Source organism: Ylistrum balloti, unplaced genomic scaffold, assembly GCF_031769215.1.
Source record: "Ylistrum balloti isolate Yb309-2 unplaced genomic scaffold, AGI_CSIRO_Ybal_v1 Utg370236, whole genome shotgun sequence".
NCBI lineage: Eukaryota > Metazoa > Mollusca > Bivalvia > Pectinida > Pectinidae > Ylistrum > Ylistrum balloti.
The window spans coordinates 848,121-876,003 of record NW_026782193.1 but is presented as its reverse complement, the minus strand read 5'-3'; the positions used below and the strand labels follow the sequence as shown (position 1 = coordinate 876,003).

General features: G+C 37.1%; 1 protein-coding gene across 1 annotated transcript in view; it reads right to left on the bottom strand.

Annotated features, from left to right (window-relative positions):
- Nucleotides 1–27,883, bottom strand: part of LOC132552087 (neuropeptide receptor 15-like) — a 64,057-nt gene that overhangs the window by 8,979 nt on the left and 27,195 nt on the right. The window contains exon 2 of the mRNA XM_060216229.1: nucleotides 26,550–27,065. Within this exon, the coding sequence (XP_060072212.1) occupies nucleotides 26,550–27,046 (497 nt within the window). The 5' untranslated portion in view covers nucleotides 27,047–27,065. The remainder of the gene's footprint in view (nucleotides 1–26,549; nucleotides 27,066–27,883) is intronic.

Genomic DNA, 27,883 nt, shown 5'->3' with positions numbered 1-27,883 from the left:
TATTTTATATCTCTGATACATTATGTATATTGACTGGTATCTCTGGTACATTATGTCTATTGACTGGTATCTCTGATACATTATGTATATTGACTGGTATCTCTGGTACATTATGTATAGTGACTGGTATCTCTGGTACATTATGTATATTGACTGGTATCTCTGGTACATTATGTATATTGACTGGTATCATGGTACATTATGTATATTGACTGGTATCTCTGGTACATTATGTATATTGACTGGTATCTCTGGTACAATATGTATATTGACTGGTATCTCTGGTACATTATGTCTATTGACTGGTATCTCTGGTACATTATGTATATTGACTGGTATCTCTGATACATTATGTATATTGACTGGTATCTCTGGTACATTATGTATATTGACTGGTATCTCTGGTACAATATGTATATTGACTGGTATCATGGTACATTATGTCTATTGACTGGTATCTCTGGTACATTATGTATATTGACTGGTATCTCTGGTACATTATGTATAGTGACTGGTATCTCTGGTACATTATGTATATTGACTGGTATCTCTGGTACATTATGTCTATTGACTGGTATCTCTGATACATTATGTATATTGACTGGTATCTCTGGTACATTATGTATAGTGACTGGTATCTCTGGTACATTATGTCTATTGACTGGTATCTCTGGTACATTATGTATATTGACTGGTATCTCTGGTACAATATGTATATTGACTGGTATCTCTGGTACATTATGTATATTGACTGGTATCTCTGGTACATTATGTATAGTGACTGGTATCTCTGGTACATTATGTATATTGACTGGTATCTCTGGTACATTATGTATATTGACTGGTATCATGGTACATTATGTATATTGACTGGTATCTCTGGTACATTATGTATATTGACTGGTATCTCTGGTACATTATGTATAGTGACTGGTATCTCTGGTACAATATGTATAGTGACTGGTATCTCTGATACATTATGTATATTGACTGGTATCTCTGGTACATTATGTATATTGACTGGTATCTCTGGTACATTATGTATATTGACTGGTATCTCTGGTACATTATGTATATTGACTGGTATCTCTGATACATTATGTATATTGACTGGTATCATGGTACATTATGTATATTGACTGGTATCTCTGGTACATTATGTCTATTGACTGGTATCTCTGGTACAATATGTATAGTGACTGGTATCTCTGATACATTATGTATATTGACTGGTATCTCTGGTACATTATGTATATTGACTGGTATCTCTGGTACATTATGTATATTGACTGGTATCTCTATTGACTGGTATCTCTGGTACATTATGTATATTGACTGGTATCTCTGGTACATTATGTCTATTGACTGGTATCTCTGGTACATTATGTATATTGACTGGTATCTCTGGTACATTATGTATATTGACTGGTATCTCTGGTACATTATGTATATTGACTGGTATCTCTGGTACATTATGTATATTGACTGGTAACTCTGGTACATTATGTCTATTGACTGGTATCTCTGGTACATTATGTATATTGACTGGTATCTCTGGTACATTATGTCTATTGACTGCCGAATACAGGAAAAAATATGTAGTAGATGTATTTCGAAAATAGCTGCGTTGTTGACGAATAAAATGATGTAGGTGTGTGTTTATCTTTTTACATTGATGTACGTGTGTGTTTATCTTTGAACATGATGTACGTGTGTGTTTATCTTTGTACAATGATACACGTGTGTTTATCTTTGTACAGTGATGAACGTGTGTGTTTATCTTTGTACAGTGATACACGTGTGTGTTTATCTTTGTACAGTGATACACGTGTGTGTTTATCTTTGTACAGTGATAAACGTGTGTGTTTATCTTTGTACAATGATACACGTGTGTGGTTATCTTTGTACAGTGATGTACGTGTGTTTATCTTTGTACAATGATGTGTGTGTGTGTGCTTATCTTTGTATAGTGATGTACGTGTGTGTTTATCTTTGTACAGTGATACACGTGTGTGTTTATCTTTGCACAGTGATGAACGTGTGTGGGTTTTTTGTACAGTGATGTACAGTGTGTGATTATCTTTGTACAGTGACGTACAGTGTGTGATTATCTTTGTACAGTGATGTACAGTGTGTGATTATCTTTGTACAGTGATGTACAGTGTGTGCTTATCTTTGTACAGTGATGTACAGTGTGTGCTTATCTTTGTACAGTGATGTACAGTGTGTGATTATCTTTGTACAGTGATGTACAGTGTGTGATTATCTTTGTACAGTGATGTACGTGTGTTTATCTTTGTACAGTGATGTACAGTGTGTGATTATCTTTGTACAGTGATGTACGTGTGTGCTTATCTTTGTACAGTGATGTACGTGTGTTTATCTTTGTACAGTGATGTACAGTGTGTGATTATCTTTGTACAGTGATGTACGTGTGTTTATCTTTGTACAGTGATGTACAGTGTGTGATTATCTTTGTACAGTGATGTACAGTGTGTGATTATCTTTGTACAGTGATGTACGTGTGTTTATCTTTGTACAGTGATGTACAGTGTGTGATTATCTTTGTACAGTGATGTACAGTGTGTGATTATCTTTGTACAGTGATGTACAGTGTGTGATTATCTTTGTACAGTGATGTACAGTGTGTGATTATCTTTGTACAGTGATGTACAGTGTGTGATTATCTTTGTACAGTGATGTACAGTGTGTGCTTATCTTTGTACAGTGATGTACAGTGTGTGATTATCTTTGTACAGTGATGTACAGTGTGTGATTATCTTTGTACAGTGATGTACAGTGTGTGATTATCTTTGTACAGTGATGTACGTGTGTGCTTATCTTTGTACAGTGATGTACGTGTGTTTATCTTTGTACAGTGATACACGTGTGTGTTTATCTTTGCACAGTGATGAACGTGTGTGGGTTTTTTGTACAGTGATGTACAGTGTGTGATTATCTTTGTACAGTGACGTACAGTGTGTGATTATCTTTGTACAGTGATGTACAGTGTGTGATTATCTTTGTACAGTGATGTACAGTGTGTGCTTATCTTTGTACAGTGATGTACAGTGTGTGCTTATCTTTGTACAGTGATGTACAGTGTGTGATTATCTTTGTACAGTGATGTACAGTGTGTGATTATCTTTGTACAGTGATGTACGTGTGTTTATCTTTGTACAGTGATGTACAGTGTGTGATTATCTTTGTACAGTGATGTACGTGTGTGCTTATCTTTGTACAGTGATGTACGTGTGTTTATCTTTGTACAGTGATGTACAGTGTGTGATTATCTTTGTACAGTGATGTACGTGTGTTTATCTTTGTACAGTGATGTACAGTGTGTGATTATCTTTGTACAGTGATGTACAGTGTGTGATTATCTTTGTACAGTGATGTACAGTGTGTGCTTATCTTTGTACAGTGATGTACAGTGTGTGATTATCTTTGTACAGTGATGTACAGTGTGTGATTATCTTTGTACAGTGATGTACAGTGTGTGATTATCTTTGTACAGTGATGTACAGTGTGTGATTATCTTTGTACAGTGATGTACAGTGTGTGATTATCTTTGTACAGTGATGTACGTGTGTGCTTATCTTTGTACAGTGATGTACGTGTGTTTATCTTTGTACAGTGATACACGTGTGTGTTTATCTTTGCACAGTGATGAACGTGTGTGGGTTTTTTGTACAGTGATGTACAGTGTGTGATTATCTTTGTACAGTGACGTACAGTGTGTGATTATCTTTGTACAGTGATGTACAGTGTGTGATTATCTTTGTACAGTGATGTACAGTGTGTGCTTATCTTTGTACAGTGATGTACAGTGTGTGCTTATCTTTGTACAGTGATGTACAGTGTGTGATTATCTTTGTACAGTGATGTACAGTGTGTGATTATCTTTGTACAGTGATGTACGTGTGTTTATCTTTGTACAGTGATGTACAGTGTGTGATTATCTTTGTACAGTGATGTACGTGTGTGCTTATCTTTGTACAGTGATGTACGTGTGTTTATCTTTGTACAGTGATGTACAGTGTGTGATTATCTTTGTACAGTGATGTACGTGTGTTTATCTTTGTACAGTGATGTACAGTGTGTGATTATCTTTGTACAGTGATGTACAGTGTGTGATTATCTTTGTACAGTGATGTACGTGTGTTTATCTTTGTACAGTGATGTACAGTGTGTGATTATCTTTGTACAGTGATGTACAGTGTGTGATTATCTTTGTACAGTGATGTACAGTGTGTGATTATCTTTGTACAGTGATGTACAGTGTGTGATTATCTTTGTACAGTGATGTACAGTGTGTGATTATCTTTGTACAGTGATGTACAGTGTGTGCTTATCTTTGTACAGTGATGTACAGTGTGTGATTATCTTTGTACAGTGATGTACAGTGTGTGATTATCTTTGTACAGTGATGTACAGTGTGTGATTATCTTTGTACAGTGATGTACAGTGTGTGATTATCTTTGTACAGTGATGTACAGTGTGTGATTATCTTTGTACAGTGATGTACGTGTGTGCTTATCTTTGTACAGTGATGTACGTGTGTTTATCTTTGTACAGTGATGTACAGTGTGTGATTATCTTTGTACAGTGATGTACGTGTGTTTATCTTTGTACAGTGATGTACAGTGTGTGATTATCTTTGTACAGTGATGTACAGTGTGTGATTATCTTTGTACAGTGATGTACGTGTGTTTATCTTTGTACAGTGATGTACAGTGTGTGATTATCTTTGTACAGTGATGTACAGTGTGTGATTATCTTTGTACAGTGATGTACAGTGTGTGATTATCTTTGTACAGTGATGTACAGTGTGTGATTATCTTTGTACAGTGATGTACAGTGTGTGCTTATCTTTGTACAGTGATGTACGTGTGATTATCTTTGTACAGTGATGTACGTGTGTGCTTATCTTTGTACAGTGATGTACGTGTGTGCTTATCTTTGTACAGTGATGTACGTGTGTTTATCTTTGTACAGTGATGTACGTGTGTGCTTATCTTTGTACAGTGATGTACGTGTGTGTTTATCTTTGTACAGTGATGTACGTGTGTTTATCTTTGTACAGTGATGTACGTGTGTGTTTATCTTTGTACAATGATGTGTGTGTGTGTGTTTATCTTTGTACAGTGATAAATGTGTTTGTTTATCTTTGTACAGTGATGTACGTGTGTGTTTATTTTTGTACAGTGATGTACGTGTGTGCTTATCTTTGTACAGTGATGTACGTGTGTGTTTATCTTTGTACAGTGATGTACGTGTGAGTTGTAAGTATACATGCGAAAAATATATTTCTTTTTAAAATTGAGAGAAAGTTCGGTATAAATTATAAACATGATATTCCTGACACAAAATCATATTCTGAAATGGAAACAAACGAAAAACCATCCAAGCGTAAAAATGTCTATTTGAATATTGCTGTTTTTCTAACTTTGCACGTGCAGTGCACGCTATCGGTGTGTATCGTGTTACCTACGCTTACATCTTTACTACTGACGTACCCTGGCAATTCGTCATTGATATTTGACAAATACAGACATGCCATGACATACAAATGAACAAAGAGACAGTGCAGTTGGAATGCTCCTAGTCAACGTCAGACAACGTAACAAGACTGACAATCGATAAATTGTGGAGAAAGTATAGGATTCGCGGGAAAATAAGAGATCTGCCAAGAAGTGGTCGACCACGTAAAACGTCCGCCAGAGAGGACAATTAGATCAGCCTTTGTCATCTCAGGGATCGTTATTTGACGGCGACGTTGACGTCACGACTTTATTTAAGGAATCGTGTCAGTCCATGGACAATTCAAGACATCTGAAATCGTTTTCGTTAAAAGCTCGGCGGTTTGGTTCCGTCACAACGCCATCGACGTCAACGTCTTCAGTGGGCTCGCCAACGTCAATTTTAATACCAACGGGTCTGGAATCGTGTAGTTTTCACAGACGAATCGAGATATTGTCTCGGCATGAGCGATGGACGCTGTAGAGTATGGCGACGTCGTGGAGAACGTTTTTCACGATAACTGTGTACAACATTTCGACCGTTAGGGAGGGAAAAGTGTTATGGCGTGGGGATGAATCAGACATAATGACAAAACATATCTGATCACGATTCCGGGGAATCTTTCTGCAGCAAGGAACTGCGCTGAGGTTTTGAACCGAGAGGTTTTTACATATTTTAGACGTCATGGCCCAAATTTGACGTTAATGCATGACAACGCCACCCCGCACACTGCGCGGGCGACAGAAAACTTCCTGAGGACCAATAACATTAATGTGTTGCAGTGACCATCCAAATCCACGGATTTAAATCCGATAGAGCACGTCAGGGATGTCTGAAACCGCCCTGTTCGTCGACGCCAAAACCCATCATCGACTTTGGCAGAACTTGAGCTGGCTCTCCACTAGGAATGGTGGATCATTCCTAGGAACGCTATCCCACGGCATACCAGGTCCATGAGGGGAAGAATCAACGCTGTGATTAATAGTGGTCACACGCGATATTAAATAGACTTTGTATTGGACGTTTCCATCAATGACCCCTCCCACATTGTCAAGTAACTGCCGTCAGTGTTCCGAACGTAACTTAACGCTTCATAGAGTATGATTAACTTATTAAAGAAGTTTCCAAAGATATTTAATATGTATCAGTTTGACATTTCTGCCTTAGAACGATTTTATCCTAAACTCCAATGTATACTTACTTTTGCACCTCAGTGTATACCTGCAGCAGTACACATTTACATGAGAGGCAGTAGCGTAAAGCTGTTCACGAGCTCCCCAGAATACCCCTGTATTATAGTAACCAAGCAATATTGTGGAAATTCACGAAAAAACATTCAAATTATTCACACAACTCATTTGGCTAACCATGCACGTACACAGCACGGTTGATTTATTTGGAAGTAGAGAGAAGTGTGATGATCTATAGATCTATATAAACACATACTTAGTAGCAGTACCTGTTTGTATCATCTTACGCAATACCAATAGGCTTGTTATTGGAGACTCGTTTGCCGATATGTTTTTACAACATCCCATACAATTTTTCTAAATTTAATCATTTTGGTCTGATATGACTAGGAACACGGGAGAAGAGGAACGGTACACATGTCCGGTGTTCTGTCAGGCTTTTTAACTCTGTCAAAAACTTTTGTTAACTTATAGTGTAACAAAGACACACATCCATCTGTTACGGTACAAAAACGAGCAGCTAATACATGTCAACAGAATATAATCCAAACTCAAATTCTATAAAACTAGGGCAAAGTCCAAAATGTATGAACAAAAGAATGATTTACACAGAAATCCCTGAAAAAGTACAAGTAGAATCAGACCAGGTGTTCCGGAACAGTAGGCGTCTTTTGTCACGTTCTCAAATGGGAACAAGATATACAACAATGGAACCTACAACACTCATCAAACAAACAGAATATTTCTTAATGTGATCACTATAGCCAACGTAAAACTGTAATTGTTTTCGTAAATGTTTCTCCTATTATGTTCTGTATAATGTAGAAAATTATAATGAAATTCTAACCAATTCATCAGAGAATTTCACAAAAACAGGAAATTAATCAATAATTGGTAACTGTGTAATTCATTACTGAAAAAATCAATGGACAATTGAGAAAGCTTGACAGAGAGAATTGATAAAGCTTGACAGACAGAATTGGTAAAGATTGACGGACAGAATTGGTAAAGCTTGACGGACAGAATTGATAAAGCTTGACAGAGAGAATTGATAAAGCTTGACAGATAGAATTGATAAAGCTTGACGGACAGAATTGGTAAAGCTTGACGGACAGAATTGGTAAAGCTTGACAGAGAGAATTGATAAAGCTTGACAGAGAGAATTGATAAAGCTTGACAGAGAGAATTGATAAAGATTGACAGACAGAATTGATAAAGCTTGACAGACAGAATTTGAAAAGCTTGACAGACAGAATTGATAAAGCATGACAGACAGAATTTGAAAAGCTTGACAGACAGAATTGGTAAAGTTTAATGGACAGAAATTTCAAAACTTGACGCACATAACTGGTAAAGTTTGACAAACAGAATTGATAATTTGACAGACAGAATCGGTTAAGCTTGACAGACAGCTTGACAGACAGCTTGACAGACAGCATTTGAAAAGCTTGACAGACAGCTTGACAGACAACATTTGAAAAGCTTGACAGACAGCTTGACAGACAACATTTGAAAAGCTTGACAGACAGCTTGACAGACAGAATTTGAAAAGCTTGACAGACAGAATTGATAATGTGACAGACAGAATCGGTAAGGCTTTACTGACAAAATTTTCAAAACTTAACAGACATAATTTGAAAAGCTTGATAGGTAAATGCTGAAGATTGCTTTGTAGATTTCACAAAGATTTGTTCATGGTTGTATTGATTTGCTTATGGTTTGAAGCACTGGAACGAAAGTGGACGGTTAAATAGACAAGAAGATTTAATTCTAGTGAGCTCCCAAATCTACGATTTTCTGACGCAGAACGGCGAGGTATTCTGGCTAAGTCAAATTTAAAACCAGACAAATTGTGCATTTATAGATTAAATCATCATTTTCTATGAGCAGGCGAATCAGAAAGGTCGACAACTGAGTTTAACTTCTTGTCTGGGGAAATATAATTCTTTCAAGACGGTAACAGTTAAGAATGCTTGGACTTAACGTCGCGACAATCAAACCTGAATAATTGAAGAAGTTCAGAATGATTAAGATAGACAAATGTCATCGACAAGACATGTAAATTTAATCAATTAAAAAAATTGATCCTACCTATCAATTTAGATAAAGATATGATTCAGCCTCACTAGACACTTGATGCGTCCGTTACTGGAACTCGTTGCCAGGGAACATATTGGAAAATAAATCTTTTGAAACATCTTTAGTTTTTCCGAATCAGTTTTGAATTATTTGAACAAAAAAATCTTCGAAACTATGGATTTCAAATTCCCAATCACACCATTTATTGGCTAACTGTAATGACCAACCATTTTTGTCGACACACATTTTTTTCATTTATTTTGGTACCGCCAGTTAATGCTACGTTATCATAACTTAAATTCAGCAATGTGTAGTGTTTTATACAAACGCTATGAACACAGGTGCATGCGGTCATGGTATTTAGATAGACTTATATCAGAAATGTTAAGCCACTGTTTATCTTAAAGGAAGAATAAGGCTGTGTTACGCAGCATATGATTTGAAGAGGCGACCTATGTGGATCACTGTTTAATAGTTGTACATTGAAACGAGCTCAGAGAAAACTTAATTTTTTTAACAATATAATGAAGTCCGTTTTACGCCAATTTCACACAACATAACCAAAAACAATGAAGAGCTGGAGTCGCCAAAAAACGCAGAGGTCTGTAACTACAGGTATGGCTTAACCGGAGGAACTGCAAAACGCATATTACATTTTAGACAGAACGGAGGGTGGGGTAAAACCAGAACTGCGGAAATCACTAAGTTCATGTCTCTATGTATCTTAAGCTTATAGTCGTTCGAAATGCTTGGAAAGAGGAAGCAAAGAAAAACAATACACACGAGGATCGTGGTAGAAATAAACCCGACGATTATTCTATATTGCTTGTTCCTGAATAAGAGTTTCAGTGAAAAAAGATTTTTTTGTGTGTTATTCTCTGGACAAAATAGAGTTATGGTTCTTGTACAATGTACTTCACCTTATTGAGATCTATTTACATATAAGTTTCATGTTGATACCTCTTATAATGTTTGTGATATGCTTCGGACAAAATTATGACACTGGAAGGACAGACGGACGGACAAAGCGGCGACTTCATGCTTTCTTCGGGAAGCATAAAATTACGGTTAGAAATTCTCTACTACAAATGTAAACAACTCTTAGTGATAATTAAATTCACTGTAGAATACTGATACGGCATTCTAAGGGCAAAAGTTCAACTCGGTATTGAAATGGAATCACTTTCCACGCTGATTTCGAATAAAGCGTAAAATTCAATATAAAATTTCGGTTAATCGAAACATTATGTTGCGATGATCTTTATACAGGAATTGATAGTAACCGTAATATCTTGATAAACAAAGACTTCACAAACGACTGTGGTAAGATTTATAGCAGGGAGGGGACACAGTAAATCATTTAAACATTTTTTTATGAATTTTCAGACATAACGGTGCAAGTAAAATGATCGATTTTATCTTTTTTGTAATGGCGCTTGTGTTCTGTGGACTTGTTCTACCTTCTCATTTCCAAAAGAAAGAGAGCTTCAATCTATTGTACAATGTATGATTGGGTTCGCACTCGCTCGTACATAGTATTCTGCTTGTTTCGTATGGTGGCGACTCCAGGTCTCGCGTCAAAATCACACCGGTATATCGTACATGTAGTAACAGATAGATAACGGGCATCACTCCAAATACAGGGTCACAGACAAGTGCTCGAAACTGTATACAGCAACGACCAATTGTATACAAAGGCAAATAAGACTGAATATTGCCGTTAACTTTTTTTTTTATTTGTTACGGCGCCAATACTGAAATTGGTCATCTTATTGTTCTGGCACGCAGTGTTGAGGATTTAAAAGGTATATATCATATAAGTAACGATATACAATAGAGTTCGGTGATTCTTGCGTCATTTCCGGTTTATCATAAGCAAACCGTAAACACCTCCGTCAATTACAAAGAAAAATGCGCAATAACGCTAGACTGAATGTAGAAAATGCGTCCCGCTGAAGCTGATTTACAGAAACATGCACGCTCCCTTTGGCATTTATAACGGTCATAATTGACAGCGATCCGCACACAAACACACGATTTCCAGCCTCAGTTCAACGCTGTGAGACTGATAAGCCATTTTAGAGGGGAATATCTTCTAAAATGACTTTATTGTAGTGTGTTTGGTGACAGGTTTTAGAAAACAAAAACAGATTGGTTGTAACGGAAAAGTTTGAAAGAAAACTTGACCACGTCTTACCAACAGTGCCTGTTTGAAACCAAACCTCAACAAAAAGTTGACATTACGGGGGCTTATCAACGGATCACAGAACTCTTTAGTCATATACGGTCAAACATGCTTGTCACAGTGTCTTACTTTAACCACATTTCAAAAACAGTGTGTTCAAGAATGATATATACTCTGAAATATCTTTGGTGATCTAGACCTAGTCGGGTAAGAGAGGCAGGGCCCAAAAGCTAATGAAAGCTGCATGTTTTTATCGATTTTTTATTCTGTTGGGATGACCATAATACTGACCAAGTTTTGATATTTCTCATACTTTGAGGGAAGTTTGATAGAATGGATGTAAATAAAGAATGTTTTAATATAAACACTGAAATATTCAGGTGATGTATACAGGCAAAATGGGCCTCTTTATTGTTAAATCTAAAAACGAAAAAAGGCATAGCATATCGCATTCTGTTAACGCTGCATACAATACACTCCAGTGTTTGTGAAGTAGAGTTAAGTTCAAGTGGATGAATGGTGAATTGATTACTTTTGGGAAACATATAGAAGATGTTTGAAATCACTCACACACAAATCGTGTTCCGGGATTTTGTTCAATAAGTGCGTGATTTAGCGGAGGAAGGGAGCTTTGTGGATATTGAGTCATCTGTATGTTGCTTTCATCTATTCCGTCGGTTCTAATGTAGGTCACTTAATCAGTTATTCATTTTTCAGTGTCGTCTCTTTAGTTATGTTGACATTTGATAGACTATGAGTACCTCAAACCCGCTGTAGATATCTACAAGTTATTGATAGCCACAAGTCTGCTACACGATGTACAGCGCTCACCGACAGGCATTTTTTATGTGTCGGCAAACGAGTCTACGAAAATTCACCAAAACGAGAAAGATCGAAAAAAAGAAACGATCCAAATAAATAGTTGCTCGTTAAAAACAGAGAGAGATATGAAAACAGGCAATGTTGCCAAGAGATCGTTTATAAAAAAACAAAATGAGTGAAAAAAAACGTGGTAAAAAGACGAGATTAATACTACCGAAATGTGTACTGGTAATATATTTAAACATTGTTGTATGAACAGAACGGTTTAAGGACAGAATGCTTTAAGAAGGGTTTATTTTATGAACAGGTTGATAAATTGTTGGACCTATTTTGTGTGGCCATTTTGTTACTTGGACAAATCACTTTAAATACGGGACCACAATAACTCTGTCGATAAAAGTTAGACATTTACAATTTCGTATAAAGATCTGGGGTCCGGTTTGTGTTTTTCGATGAGAGCGTACATGTTCTGTGATGTCAATGCTGTGACCTTAGGCAAGACACTGTCCCAAATAGCTCTGAATGGCATGTTACGCTCCTCCCGTATGTTGTTCAATGCGGTAACCACCAGCTATTGAAATAAGACCCCGCCTAAAAATACCCTGGTTACGATGAACCCAGCAAACGCACAAACGGTTTAATCACAAGGAACTGTTGAAAAGGTTGTTGCATGGACACTGAACTACACAACAGTAAGAGTGCAGTTCGTATTCTGAAGCCTGCTCATTATGGTATCATGAGATCTCAACTGTGACGTCATTGATCTCTAAGAAACAGACTCACTTCGCTGAAATTTACAAACTTACGTTTCGTGAAGGTGTACATTGTGTACACATGACATATAACTAATATCTACATGTAGAAGGTGTACATTGTGTACACATGACATATAACTAATATCTACATGTAACACTAATTGTCAGTGGTTGTGGTTGGTGTTTCTCAGAAAGCTGGGAAACAGGCTGTAATAAGGTAGGCGTGTCCTTGGGCAAGATGCTTTACTCTAATTGCTTTGGGTGACATGCAACGGGCCTTCCGCATGTTGTTCAATGAGGTAGAAACTTCAAGGAGACCCTGCCTCAAAATGGCTGTGGCTGTCTATAAATCCGAAAGACAGAGCAGAGATTTTTTGAGAAATTGAGACATTAAATAGAGTTATATGAAACTGATAAGAATATTTGATATGTGAACGCCCCCTATACTTAATGTCAGAGAGTACATACGTCATTCAATAGGCCTACGTTAACGACATAGGACGTATTTCTTCAGTAATAGCAACGGAGTAATTTACCCAGTGTGATGTTGTGTACACGATTTTAAAACATATATTTAATAGGATTTCTTTTCTTTTGTTATTTTTAAATTTTTTTTTTACTTTTATTAATTCATCAATCACTTGATCTAAAATTGATTAAGTTAAAAGTCTGAATGGTATTTTTTGTAACAACGCACCATAAAATCAATGCCATCTTGGTTTCGTACTGATCCTGACCTTAACGGTGAATCAACCGGACATTGTTCTCTGACAAAGCGTATAAATTATAAATAGCATTGTACTTTTATTTGCATTAAATTTCCGTTTGAATCAGTGAAGAGATGTTTACTTACTTAAAATTCCTTGTTTACGGAAGTGAAATTGACAACTTGTACGATACCATATATCTGGCATGGTAATTAATCAAACACCAATATCATTGAGATCGGAGTGACAGCAATTGGATGGTAATATCTTTTCTGCAAATATACAGGGTCGATTTAATCAAAGTGGACTGAAATCATTAACACTGCAAGAGAACATCAGTGTTTGCTCCGAAATTACAGTGATCGGAGCTATCACAGAGAGCAGAGTAAAACGTTTGTAAAAAGTCGAATATGGAATTAAAATTATTGTGTTCAACAGTATTTATCGTAGGTAATACCAGTCCTGTGAACGTCTGACATACTACCAGTCCTGTGAACGTCTGACATACTACCAGTCCTGTGAACGTTTGACATAATTGGGGAGAGTTTATTCTGATAAAGAAGTATTGATGTGTCCAGAAAGAAATTAAAATATTATAATTACGGAGAGCAGGAAACATCCGAAAAGAAATCAGTGTCGTCTCTGAAATATTAGTTCTCGAGATAAAATATCGGCTATTGCTAAAGTACAATGCTCATTGTACTGGTAGGTTATAGCAACATCCTGGCAAAACGAAATTTATACTAACATTCTTATTCTTGAATATATATTTTTTAAAGTGTATCGCCTTAAGAACAATAACAGTTTGTTTTCTATAGATTATCCACATAAAGAGGTAAATTAATAATCATAAAAAGGAAACCCCTTATCTGTTGATCAACAATCATGATGTGTGAATTTTTTAGTCAAATTTGATAACGCAAGCGCACACAACACCGTCGCCTGTCAACAACACTGGCTCCCCTCCTAAATCGACTGGCGATTAATGTTACTTGTTTCGTAATTCTGAATTTAAAGATTATCAAATAACATTTGCCATACTCATGACAAAATTTGGTGCTAAAAAACAGGATTTCACTGACTGTTATTACTGTCGCTGTCATGTCTGCCCGTCATCATGCTCGTGTTTACAAAATGGACTGACTCGTTTTCAGTACTATCGCGTGACGTTTTCAGCGCTGAATTTGATAGGGATATTCCGAACCAAATCACGAGACGTTTGTCAACTTTTGCGTAATAATGGGATGTAACTGGACGTTGAAACGTTCCACCCTTAACTGAACCGTACAGGCCTAAACTAACTGTGGTAGTACAATCATGTCCATGTCTGTGCTTTGTTTATTCACCACAATACACCATTCAACGCAAGATAGAAATAGATCTACATATTTCGCATGAATAACAACATTTTCATCTTAAGTATGTCTTTGTTTGCAAGAATACGACAATGAAATGGTAAGTTTGGGATATTTGTCGTCGTGAGATTGTATAAAGCTTACGATAAGTTAGAGTGGACAGTTGTTTCTGAATGTCACGTGACTGGCTCTGACCATTGAAGATATAACAAAAATAGACTTGATTGCCCGGCTGTAAATCATGGCGTTACGTTGTGGAATGTCGGTTTCAATGACCCCGATTGGCGACCATTAAAAATATTTTAATAGTTCATGTTCTGCAAATATTGAAGGTTTATCTTCTAGGAATGCATGTTAATTGTGGAATTCAATTTAAAAAATTATTAAACTACATGTGTATATATACTGTTCACCAGGATTATATCAATTCTACAGGACTTGTCTATACTACATATGTATATATACTATTCACCAGTCAGTTCTACAGGACTTGTCTATACTACATGTGTATATATACTGTTCACCAGTCAGTTCTACAGGACTTGTCTATACTACATACTGTTCACTGTAATTATGTGGACACTACTAAGGTATAGTCAATAAAATATTGCACTTTTTAAAAATAACGCCGTATTTGTTCACTGCCACTTATTATTTGATAAATTTGATTTCACTTCATGAATGTCAGATAAGAAGGCTAATTATAACAGCCACAAACGATAAATTTGTGCTGAATCAACTCCTATTTTTAAGAATTAACTGCAATTGAAATTCTGACGCGTGTTTTATTTAAATGTTACTTCGTTTGACTTTGATGCTTTTAAAAGTTTTCAAAACTTCACTGAAAATGAAAAGTTAACTGTTGTCCACAAACCCTTTTATCGCTTCGTATTGCCGAAAATCAACGGAAATCCTATTTTAATTAAGAATCATTAATTTTTTAAGTGAAAATCGAACTCGGGTCATTAGGTACCATGTTATTTTTTTGGTGGGATTGGTTAAGTTAGGAGACTTCTGCGCTTCAAACAATGCCCTCAACACGTGCGGAGATGTTTCACGCGACAAAACCTGTGTTAAGTCATTAGAAAGGTTAGAACTTTGACAACAATTAACAAAGCACGTGTTAATTACTCCGACACATTCTTAAAGTCACGTGTCAGCAAATGTGACAAAAACACGTGTAAATGGTCGCATCCTCTCATTATATAGTAATTTCCCTATTCGTACAGTTTCGGGATATTTTAGGATAAAACTCTCTTTTTCCGTTGTTTTGTTTAATGACTTGTAAATGATATAAAGAAGAACTCACGTCGTTTGATGAACAAAAACAGACATTTCCATACACGAAATATTCCAGAACAACCATTTTGTAATGAAAACTATAATTTAAGCAGAGTAGATCTAATTTGATGTCAAGGAAAGTAAAACGCAGATTCGACATTCCAACATTCAAATCAGCATATATCAGAAATTTAATTGCCTTCAATTACACCGTGGAATCGAACATTACACCTAAATGACACGTCAAATAAAATTTGTACTCTTTCAGAAAATAGTTTACCGGAATGGCTATCAAGTTGATGTGGTAATACGACGGTCATAAGAGCTATAGATTAATTTTATTAAAACAGACGCCAGGAAACACATGTCGATTTTGTAAATTCCGATATCATTTTGGTGAAAGTCAAAAAACTTCTAGTGTAATTTTTTGCCTACAATATGAAAAATGAACATATCTGGATACATATCGGGAAAGTTCCTTTTTTTTGACTTCTGGGATATCAAAGTATAGATTACGTTTGAAGATAAATTATGTTTGAACACAGATCGTGTTTGAGTATTTGTACGTCCGGCAATGTCACTTCATCAATTCAAAGAGAGTATTTTACGGATTGAAAATGTCATTGCTGACATGCGCATAATTGCAGGTATGAGTGACAGCGACTGCACGGCGTCAACACAACTGTCCCTAAACAACTTGTATTAGTTTAAATGAGGATATGTACAAGAAAATAAATAGTTGAAAATTTAAATATACGCATTGAGCTGACTAGTGATTTCACAGATATACAGACACAGGTATAAGATATTTTGCCTACTCTGGTGGTGTCGCCTGCCTACAAGCCCGTGTAATTTTAACTGACAATGTCATTTGTGACGTCACCGAACTCCGCCATATATTTAAATGATTGTACGACAGACAAAGAAAAATAACATCTTTTACTAAAGAAGTTAGATCCAGTAGAGCCGAATAATGAATTAAACATCCCCATATTGTTGTTTCTCCCTTCTAGGAATCGTGAGTGATGCTACATCATACAGCTGTGTCGTCCTTCTAGGAATCGTGAGTGATGCTACATCATACAGCTGTTTATCCCTTCTAGGAATCGTGAGTGATGCTACATCATACAGTTGTGTCTCCCTTCTAGGAATCGTGAGTGATGCTACATCATACAGCTGTTTATCCCTTCTAGGAATCGTGAGTGATGCTACATCATACAGCTGTTTATCCCTTCTAGGAATCGTCAGTGATGCTACATCATACAGCTGTTTCTCCCTTCTAGGAATCGTCAGTGATGCTACATCATACAGCTGTTTCTCCCTTCTATGACTCGTCAGTGATGCTACATCATACAGCTGTTTCTCCCTTCTATGACTCGTCAGTGATGCTACATCATACAGCTGTTTCGTCCTTTCTAGGAATCGTCAGTGATGCTACATCATACATGTATTTCTCCCTTCTAGGACTCGTCAGTGGTTATGACGGCCTACATTTTGAAGCCTAGGAGGCGACAGAGGAAAACCAAAGTCATCGAATGAAAAGTCAAAATCCAGACGGGGAGGTGCAGCATCCTTATAATTAAATAAACCTCGTAATTTCTATCTATCAGAATTTTTAGGACACGCGACACATTTGATTTTACTCCCGTGCTAGTTAATTTACGATTTCGATGTTCGCTCGGTAGCCATTGTATTTTTATATTTAAAGAGAGAACTTCTCATAATAATGTAGCAAAATATGAAGTTCAATTTACTTTTGGATTGACAAAAAGAAGATGATGCCCTGAGTTCTGCCTGGTAATGATAAATGTATTTTTTCGCCGCTAGCTATAATACTGCGTTTCCGTTAATTGAAATGTTTTTTTATCGGCTGTGAGTATAAGTGTAATTTTCAATAGTTCAAACAAGAATAATTGGTGTGTGAACCCTAAATAAAGTCACGACTTACGCTTTGACGTAATTCGTTTAAATAAGTCATTTTTTTCTCCCATTTAAGCAAGCTTATGGAAAGATTTCACAAAAAACTAAATTTGTGGCGAGTTTCGTAATTCTCGACAGAAAGCGGATATGAATTTTTGCGTCACACGTCTTTTGACAAATTTCCTCTTGATTGTGTCCCTCGTGTATAATATGTAATTTGATACTATAGCTTTGAGGATGCAATACATGTTCCCCGACAAAACCGACCCAGACAGTATTATAATACGTCAGGCTGTCAGTCTACGTGCGTGAACTCTAAAACGGATTTATGACAGGTTATTTTTGACGGTGTTGAAGTGAATTAAAATAAACAATCTCAGGCTTTGGACATTATCGGAGTACCGGAAATCGTTCTTTTTACCTTAATTGATCCCTACTTGACTGAAAGAATGAGCCAGCACGCGCACTCTTCTGACGAGTTATATTTCAATGTAACATATGACGTTGTCCACCAACTTTGTAGTAATTCTGCCGTACGGTCGGATTTTCAGAAATCATTGCACACTGTCTGTTTAGGTCGATCTAATGGTGTACCCACTCGCTTTATTCTAGATTACACTTGATACAGTGTATGACCTGAAAAACTCAAATAATCAACAAACTGATTAAACCTTCAATCAGACATAACATAAAACACCGACACAAAATTATAATCTAATTATAGAATATTCCCCATCATTGTGATCATCATTTTCGGATACCAAAAATTCACCTGCATTAGATCTACATCCTGGTTATCTAAAACCCCGTTCATACGACGCGACTTGTATACCTCAGTATATTTTACACATATGTAAATTTACTTACATGTGCATTTTTTGTCGTATGAACTGATTTGCTCATATGCAAATTCTGTACAGTTGAGTAAATTTGCACCTGGTCAGGACTAGGTGCAAATTAACTTTTGCATACATGTTGTCGCAAATTATTTGCTTCCGTGGGTAAATTTTGTCGTATGAACACGCAGCAAATTTACTTATGTAAGTATTTTGTCATGTGTATTGCATCAGTCTCTATTTTAACCGTTGTTATGGTTGTGTGTCCTTTGGCGGGAAAAAGTATAAGTCTGTAAACATGACGCCTTTCAAACGACCAAACGAATTTTCAATGGTCATTCGTGCTCTACTTAAACGATAGATGAAAGTAGACTGAGTTTCTGTAAGGGTAGATCTGATGGTGTATGGCTTCAAAATCCAAGTCTTCAAAGGATACGCTGGGTCGCCAAGAAGAACTACTGGTATAGTACTTTCCCCAAATGGCTTTCGCCACTCTGGAAACAAGGAGCCATTATTTCCTTTGAGATAAATTTCCGAATTTGCATCGTGGACCCTTCCTGGCCAACCTACATGTATGTCTCTAAAGATATAGTTGTGGTCGCAACACCCTGCAAAATCAAGGAGTAAAACCCTGTCCAGTTCAAGTAGTCTCCATGGGAATGCTTAGGAGCTATGATGGGAATATGCGTGCCGGGGCCAAAGCATTTTCCAATTTTTCACAAAATTTTAAGAATTTTTCTTTTTTCATTCGAAAATTCTCATACCAATCTTCGTCCTTAAAGTCATTAAGTACGGTTCTGTCGTACCATTCAGTGGATCGGACTTTTCTTCTAGTTTCCTTGATTCGGGAACATCCAATAGCTAGTCCTATTCCCAAATAGCAATGGAATACCCTTTTCTGTGAAAATTCACCAGTCTGAATCGGTCCATCTCCTTATTTCAAATAACAATTTGGAGATTTACTGACGGTACATAAATCTCTTATTAGCAAATTTTCGTCGTAAGAATGGGGTATCAGACTTTAATAATTCGGAGACAGCGTATCTATCATACCATGTCTTTGGTTCGGGCCGAGTAGATTCAGATCAAAGCAAATAAATGATCTTCTCAACTAAAATATAGATCATAACCGCATAACTTATACAGTGACACAACCATTCTAGCATTCGTCCTCGATACTAACCGCGACTGGAGGCTTGGTATCGGAGGGAGGTCTACTAACCCCGACTGGAGGCTTGGTATCGGATGGAGGTCTACTAACCCCGACTGGAGGGTTGGTATTGGTGAAAGTCTACTAACCCCGACTGGAGGGTTGATATCGGATGAAAGTCTACTAACTCCGGATGGAGGGTTGGTATCGGATAGAGGTCTACTAACCCCGACTGGAGGCTTGGTATCGGATGGAGGTCTACTAACCCCGGCTGGAGGATTGGTATCGGATGGAGGTCTACTAACCCCGACTGGAGGGTTGGTATTGGTGAAAGTCTACTAACTCCGACTGGAGGGTTGATATCGGATGAAAGTCTACTAACTCCGGATGGAGGGTTGATATCGGATGAAAGTCTACTAACTCCGGATGGAGGGTTGATATCGGATGAAAGTCTACTAACCCCGACTGGAGGGTTGATATCGGATGAAAGTCTACTAACTCCGGATGGAGGGTTGGTATCGGTGATAGTCTATTTACCCCGGCTGGAGGGTTGGTATGGGATGGTGGGTGTCTACTTACCCCGACTGGAGGGTTGGTATGGGATGGTGGGTGTCTACTAACCCCGACTGGAGGTTGGTATGGGATGGTGGGTGTCTACTAACCCCGACTGGAGGGTTGGTGTGGGATGGTGGGTGTCTACTAACCCCGACTGGAGGGTTGGTATGGGATGGTGGGTGTCTACTGGATGTCTTATTAGTTGGATACCAGGACACCTTGAATTCCTTTGAACAGTTTTGTTGACAAATCGGATAACACGTTTTAGAGACTGTATGTTACAGTAATTGTTTGACGAACTAATTAAAACATGACGTCATATTTTACCAACTGTACAACTAATTAATCAATCTCTGCCTACAATATTATTGTTAATACCATGCATAAAATTTATAAACACGTCTTATCACTTCTCGTTCGATATGCTATAACCTCACTCATATCTAAAACACAAACGTTCATATACTCGTAAAAATATCAAATATGATATATTAACCATCCCCAAATATTTTGTAACAGCGAAAACATATGGAACTTGAAAACAGACGTTGGGAAACTATCCCTTTAAACGTTTGTTTACATGTTTTTTTTATTGTTGGTTTTTGTCTATCTCCATAATTGCACGTGTAGTTACACGTATAATTGACGTTAAGGTGTTATTCTACGGAACTACAAACGGTTTGTGTAGTTGAGACTGGTTGATAATGACTCGTGACAACTTTGGACCGCCTGCTGATGATGTTTGCCCCATAATGCATCTTATTTAACACACCAATAGAGTTCTTACGTATTAAATATAGATTAAACCAAAATAAGATATCTCTGGTGTTTGTGTAATTTTTATGTACAACTTGTTTTTCATGTTTAATTAGTGGAAAGATTGAAAAAATAAGTGAAAAAAAAAGATCATCGGGGTGAAATATAGGAAGACCGTTTGATCCTTTGTGATGGATAAGTCCTGTAATTCTACCAGAGGAACTTATGGATCATGTTAAAGAGTTATCTTTTTTCTACTTTACATCATGCACGAGAAAAAGAAAGTAAGATAAACGTGCACTATATAACGTTGCGTTCCTATACAGTACTCGCGTTCGCGTGCAAGAATTACGGATGTCAGCCTGTTTCCCAAGATAATTCTGTTGTCAGACGTTTTCTTTGGAAAATGGTTGTGATGGCGTATAAATCACTAGGTTAGCTAAATAACGTTGATTTTAAAAAAGTAGTTCTTTCGTAGTCTGACTCAGCTACAGACGGACAAACCTAAATGTACAGGAGACAAAGATGTCTTCCGCTACAAAAAAAAAAAAAAATACATTTTAAGTCCATTAAGTGAATCTTTTGAAGTTGAATTTTGAATGGCTGCGGACTTACCCACAATGCACCGGTAGTTGTTATACAGGATCCGTCACCACAGTGACAGGCAGAATTGTTAGATTGTGTAGGATATCATTACAGAAAAGGGCAGTATCCTTCGAACACGTAATCACTTTTTACTAACAATAGTCTTTGGTTGGTTTTGTGTCATGTTTGATAGACAATGATACATGACACAAGGTTCTATCACAGATAACTCCGCTAAATTAGATAAAATGTCAGGAGACTTCAGAGCCTCTCATCATCCCCTCGGGAAAAAATATATCTACAAACTATTTTAGTTCATAGAAGTAATAAACTCAGTTTTAAGTCGATAGACAATAACCATTTATCGAACATTCTAGTATTTACTGCGGCATTTTAAAAAAACCTGTCAGACCGGAAGTTTGGATGTACAATATAAAATAGATCACGTAGCGCAGCACGCAGAGGAAAAATACGTTCTGACAAATGTATGTTTGCTTGGAAAGCTCTGTCATTTATATCGAATATAACTGCCATATCGAAAGAGTTCATTGGAGATAATTACTCATATCCATTACGTGTTTATGTCACTGTTTCGTGCATATTAGTATCTGTTTTAATTTCGGCGTTTATCTGGTTATATATACATAAATGACGTATGTATGGCCATGCGATGACCTTTTGACCTTCTTCTGTCGGTATACATTGGAGATGTGTATGTGATTAGCAGTAGATTCCAAGGACCTATATGTCACGATATTATGTATAATGTTGTTAATGCTACGACGTTTAGATAGGTCTGTACAGACACGCAAACATCATCATGACACCAGGAGACCAATGTCAGGCCTTTTCTAATGAGGATTAAGGTACCCTTACAGAAATTTATCAACAGCTGTACATACCGACAGAGTTGTGGATCTATATACGTCAGTCAATCTGTCACAATCATACTGTACGACAATGCGAGGAGAAAATCTAAAGCAATATTGGTCAGCTACCGGAAGTCGACAACGACCAGTAAGTGTCGATATGTGAAGTTCCCTGTCGAGTCACTGAGATGAATGGTCGACGTAATTTACGTTATTGGCGCCAAAGTGATGACCACGAGATATAGTGATAACGTTCTCACCAGTAAGCCAGAGGGACAAAGGTGACTGGGAAAACGTCCAATAAAAATCTGCAATAAATCTGATTAAGTTTGAATTAACCGTGAGTTAATACACTATTGCTTCTCCTCAGTAAGACATAAGACCTGAGCAAGTATTGACAGATTTACTGACGGGAGATGTACAAATGTAACTTCAACATCAGAGTTCCCGATACCTCTGTCGGTTAGAGCGTTGACCTCTCTAGGATCTGAGGTGGAGATCTAAAGTAGAGATCTGTGATAAAAATATGAAGTGGAGATCCGAGGTGGAGATCTGAACTGAATATCTGTGTTGGAGATCCGAGGTGGATATCTGAGGTGGAGATCTGTGGTGGAGATCTGAGGTGGAGATCTGTGGTGGAGATCTGAGGTGGAGATCTGAGGTGGAGATCTGTGGTGGAGATCTGAGGTTAAGATCTGAGGTGAAGATCTGATGTGGAGATCTGAGGTGGAGATCTGAGGTGAAGATCTGAGGTGGAGATCTGAGGTGGATATCTGAGATTGAGATCTGAGGTGAAGATCTTAGGTGAAGATCTGAGGTGGAGATCTGAGGTGGAGATCTGAGATTGAGATCTGAGGTGGAATTCTTAGAGGTGATCAAAGGTTGATATCTGATGTGGAGATCTTAAAGGTTATCCAAGGTGGAGATTTGAGGTGGAGATCTAAGAGGTAATCCGAGGTGCTGGTTTTGACGCTTCCTGTCTGTGACGGTTTGTATCCCTCAGGTATCGGAGAAACTGACCAGTGTGTGCTGACACGTTGTGTCCATGGACAAGACACTTCACCTGACTTGCTCTGGACGGCGATGGTCCTCCTGCATGTTCTTCAGTGAGGCAGTCACTACATGTACTAGGAGACTCGCCTCAAAACTACAGAACATTAGAAAAACGCGTGAAATCGAGGATCCCCTTCCCCTACCTCACCAATTATAGTTTGAACGCCAACCGAGCGAATGCGGATCGCTTTATAGAGCCGCGGTCTAACGCACGGCGACTTCAGACCTGTATTCCAAAAAGGGTCGATAGAATGTCAGAATAATTCACACTATCGACAAAGCTATAATGTGTCCGGTACATGTCGAAAACGGTTCACTTGGTTACATTTAGCGTACGTAAGATTAGTACAACAGCCGAAATGGAAAGTTTTGAGTTACGAAAAATCTTGGCCTGTACTGGCTAGGGAGAACAGTGATCTGAGACAAATTGCCTTCGTCAATTTATTTGGTCAACACTACAAGAGTTAACCCAGACAAAATGTCTGACGTATATCAGAGTCACAGATAAGAATAATAATTTTCACTCGATAAACAACAACAATAATCTTGTAATTCAGGTTTCCATCGCTTTCATTCGTGTTAAACCTTGTAACCTTTAATCAAACTTACGCTTTAGACCAGTTTTGTACATTGTATCATGTCAGATTGACGTCATATGAAAAATGGAACTCTTTTATGTTTTCATTTTACATGTGTACCTTAACACTTTAATGCTTCAATAAGATATCGCAGACATTTTTGATATTTTATTTATATTGGTCAGAAAATTCTTCTCCCAAATAGTTCAAAAAACATGTGTACTGTTCATTTATATCAGTTTATTGAAATGCTGGGAAAATATAGAAAACGCGAAAATTGCCTTGTCGTGTAATAAAATATTGGGTTTTTTTGTTTTTGTTTTCTTGTTTTTTGTTTGGTGTTTGTGTTTCGTTTTTCCCCCTTTGATGTCATGATGACGTAGGAAATGTACAACACATAGAATGATAAAATAACATCCCTTTCGATCCTGCCAATTAATGTACATATCACACTTTGTACATAAATTCTTCATCAATCGCGGTCAATTTAACGATAAAGACGGAGGTCATCTGATGAGAAAGTTAAAGATGAGACCTTGTTATAATGTTTCTGCAAGCTGACGAAAACAGAATCGACAAAACATCAATAAGACCCACCTCCACGTGTAGACCCCGGCAACCCTGCTCATTAGTCCGACAGTTGAGGTCGATTTCCAGAACGACAAAACAAAACCTATGACGTCATATAGAATGAGCCAATGAATCACTCTTTTTCATAAGGAAACATTTGTTCCGGTTCCCATTATCATTGTCCAACTGTCAACTTTAGCATTTTTTTTCAAAATCAGATATTTACAAACTTTTAAATCGCATTCTTTGATTCTGAAACCAACACTTTCTCAAATTTATTTGAGTGAATTTTCTCCGTTGCTATCCCATGGACTTCCTGTATACGACTTGGTTAACAACTATGAATGTGTTTTAAGCTTAATGACAATGGACAAAAACTGTCATTATATATCAGACAAAAAGAAAAAAAAATAACTAAGAATGACAATTTTATTTCTTGCGCTAACTGATGTCCTGTATTACGACCTTTACTACATACATGTAATGTGGAGATAATTCAAGTGATCAACACGTTCTTTACTGCAGCGCTGCAACATCTGCCATATTGAAATATTGGAGAAGGGTATTAAAATAAGGAAATGAAGCTAAGAAGCCTGTCTCCAATCCGGATATAGACATTAGTATATAATCAAGAAAACGACTTCGCTTAACTCGAGATGAAGTTAATTGTGACGCAGTGCGCGATCACCAAGTTGCACGTGTACTTTAGCTTGGTTAGAACTAAACTATTGTGAACGACGCGGAAATTGAGGTCTACTGTTTACGGTTTTGACTTCAGCCATTCTTCAAAAAATAACAATGTTTTTTACTAGTGCCTAAAGCGTTTCCCATTATCCTCTGTTTATCAGTACGGTACATACCCTTCTTCCGTTGCTGAAAGCGTTTTTCTGCATTTTCGCAGTTTTTAATTTATCTACGTTGTTTTTCAACTTATTTTTATTGATTTATGAGTACTTTCATGTCTTTTTATTCATTTCTACTCAATTTAGGAAACATTACCTCGTATTGAAATACAGTCAACCGTATTTAAAACAGCAACTACAGTCATACATAATCACGAGGTATATGTAGGTCTACAAGATCTACACATCTCGTGGATTTATGTAATTGATGATCTCGTGGATTTATGTAATTAATTATCTGGTGGATTTATGTAATTGATGACCTCGTGGATTTATGTAATTGATGATCTCGTGGATTTATGTAATTGATGATCTCGCGGATTTATGTAATTGATGATCTCGTTGATTTATGTAATTGATGACCTCGTGCATTTATGTAATTGATGATCTCGTGGATTTATGTAATTGATGATCTCGTGGATTTATGTAATTGATGACCTCGTGCATTTATGTAATTGATGATCTCGTGGATTTATGTAATTGATGATCTCGTGGATTTATGTAATTGATGACCTCGTGGATTTATGTAATTGATGATCTCGTGGATTTATGTAATTGATGATCTCGTGAATAATATTCCTTTGATAGACCTACATTGACCCTTAAAAACTTGGCTTACATATCTGCAATTCACAAACACAAAAACAAATGAGAGTTTTTTTTAACGCGTTCTTGAGTGTGCTGTGAATTTTTAGGTCACATTTATCAACGCATGCGCAAAGAAAAGAACAATGTTATCAAACAAACATTCCCTTAAGAAATACGTAATATAGAAAAAGAATTATGATGATTGTTAAGGAGTAAGAAACGAAAACTATTTGTAATTAAGCATTTCCCTTTGAACAGACTGTAAATACACTCTGAAACATCATACTTACCGCTCTATACAGACAGATACCAGGGACAAGATGGAGGCGTACAGCGATACCACTAGAACAAAACGATTAAATTTACAAAGGACAGGTCCAAGCACCCAACCTCGATTTAACATCACTTGGACGATTTCCGGTATCCCGAACACCATTATCAACCAATCAGATACCGCCAAATTCATGATAAAAATGTTAGTGACAGATTGTCTCATCTTTCGGTCCAACAGGACGACAATAACGACAAGACTATTCCCGACGATGCCGACGATTTCTATGATGAAAAACAGCAAGGAGAGACCGACCACAGCCTGGACTGATGTCGTGTGAACCACATGTAGTGGCATCTCGACTGTAACGTTAGAGTCTGCATTCATGGTAACGTTACAACCAAGATCGTAGCCGTTCAGAGTGGAGTTAATACCATGAAATATCTTTCCATTCAGCATCCCAAAAGAACAATTGAATTCGGAATTTGATGAAATTGAAGTTGTAGTTGATTCCATTGTCGAACACGTTTTCCATCTGAAATGAAAATGGAGAAAAATATTCAGAAAAATCTGGTAAATGTTTATCCGATAATCCGGAAACAGCGTTTACCAATCTACAGGTCACCGTGTACAAAACTTTCTGTAAATCTTCTAGAATGGCCATAATTAGGTGTAATCTACACAGAATCAGGCCCCTGAGTAAATATACTGTCTTAAGTTGTAAACTCATTCGTAGGTGAAAGGTAAATTGTTTAGGAAACTGTCCATTAATCTGTTTCACCTACATAACCGAAATATTCCGAGTGTCCCACTTTTGATCGTATATTTATGCTGGCGGGGATATCTACGTGCAAGAGGTCTCGTTTAAACACTTAGTCTTGCTGGTTCAATTAACACTCATCAAAGAGAATTTACAAGTTGATGCTTTGAATAATACAATAAACTTAATCTGTCATTAATTATTTTTTCAAGAATCTGATGATATTTCAAATAATCTGCCTGGCGTCATGCGTATATACCTACAAATGCAAACAACTTATATGTTTAGTTTACAAGGTAAATTGCCGAAACATTCCGCGCGTGGCCTTTATCAAACCCAGCCTAACAAGCATACTGCTTGTACGATCACTTCGGGGATACGCACCACTATACTGTAAACAGAATCTGACAAACCGAACAACGATCGAACAGATTTCATTAACAGTTACCAGACAGAAGTCCCTGATACTGGCACACATCGATACCCTACAAACATAGTATTTGACTTCATAAATATTATTACTGTCTATTTACATGACATGTTAAATCCGTGCTATAGTGATGTCAGGTATCGGCTAAACCAGTAATTCTCAC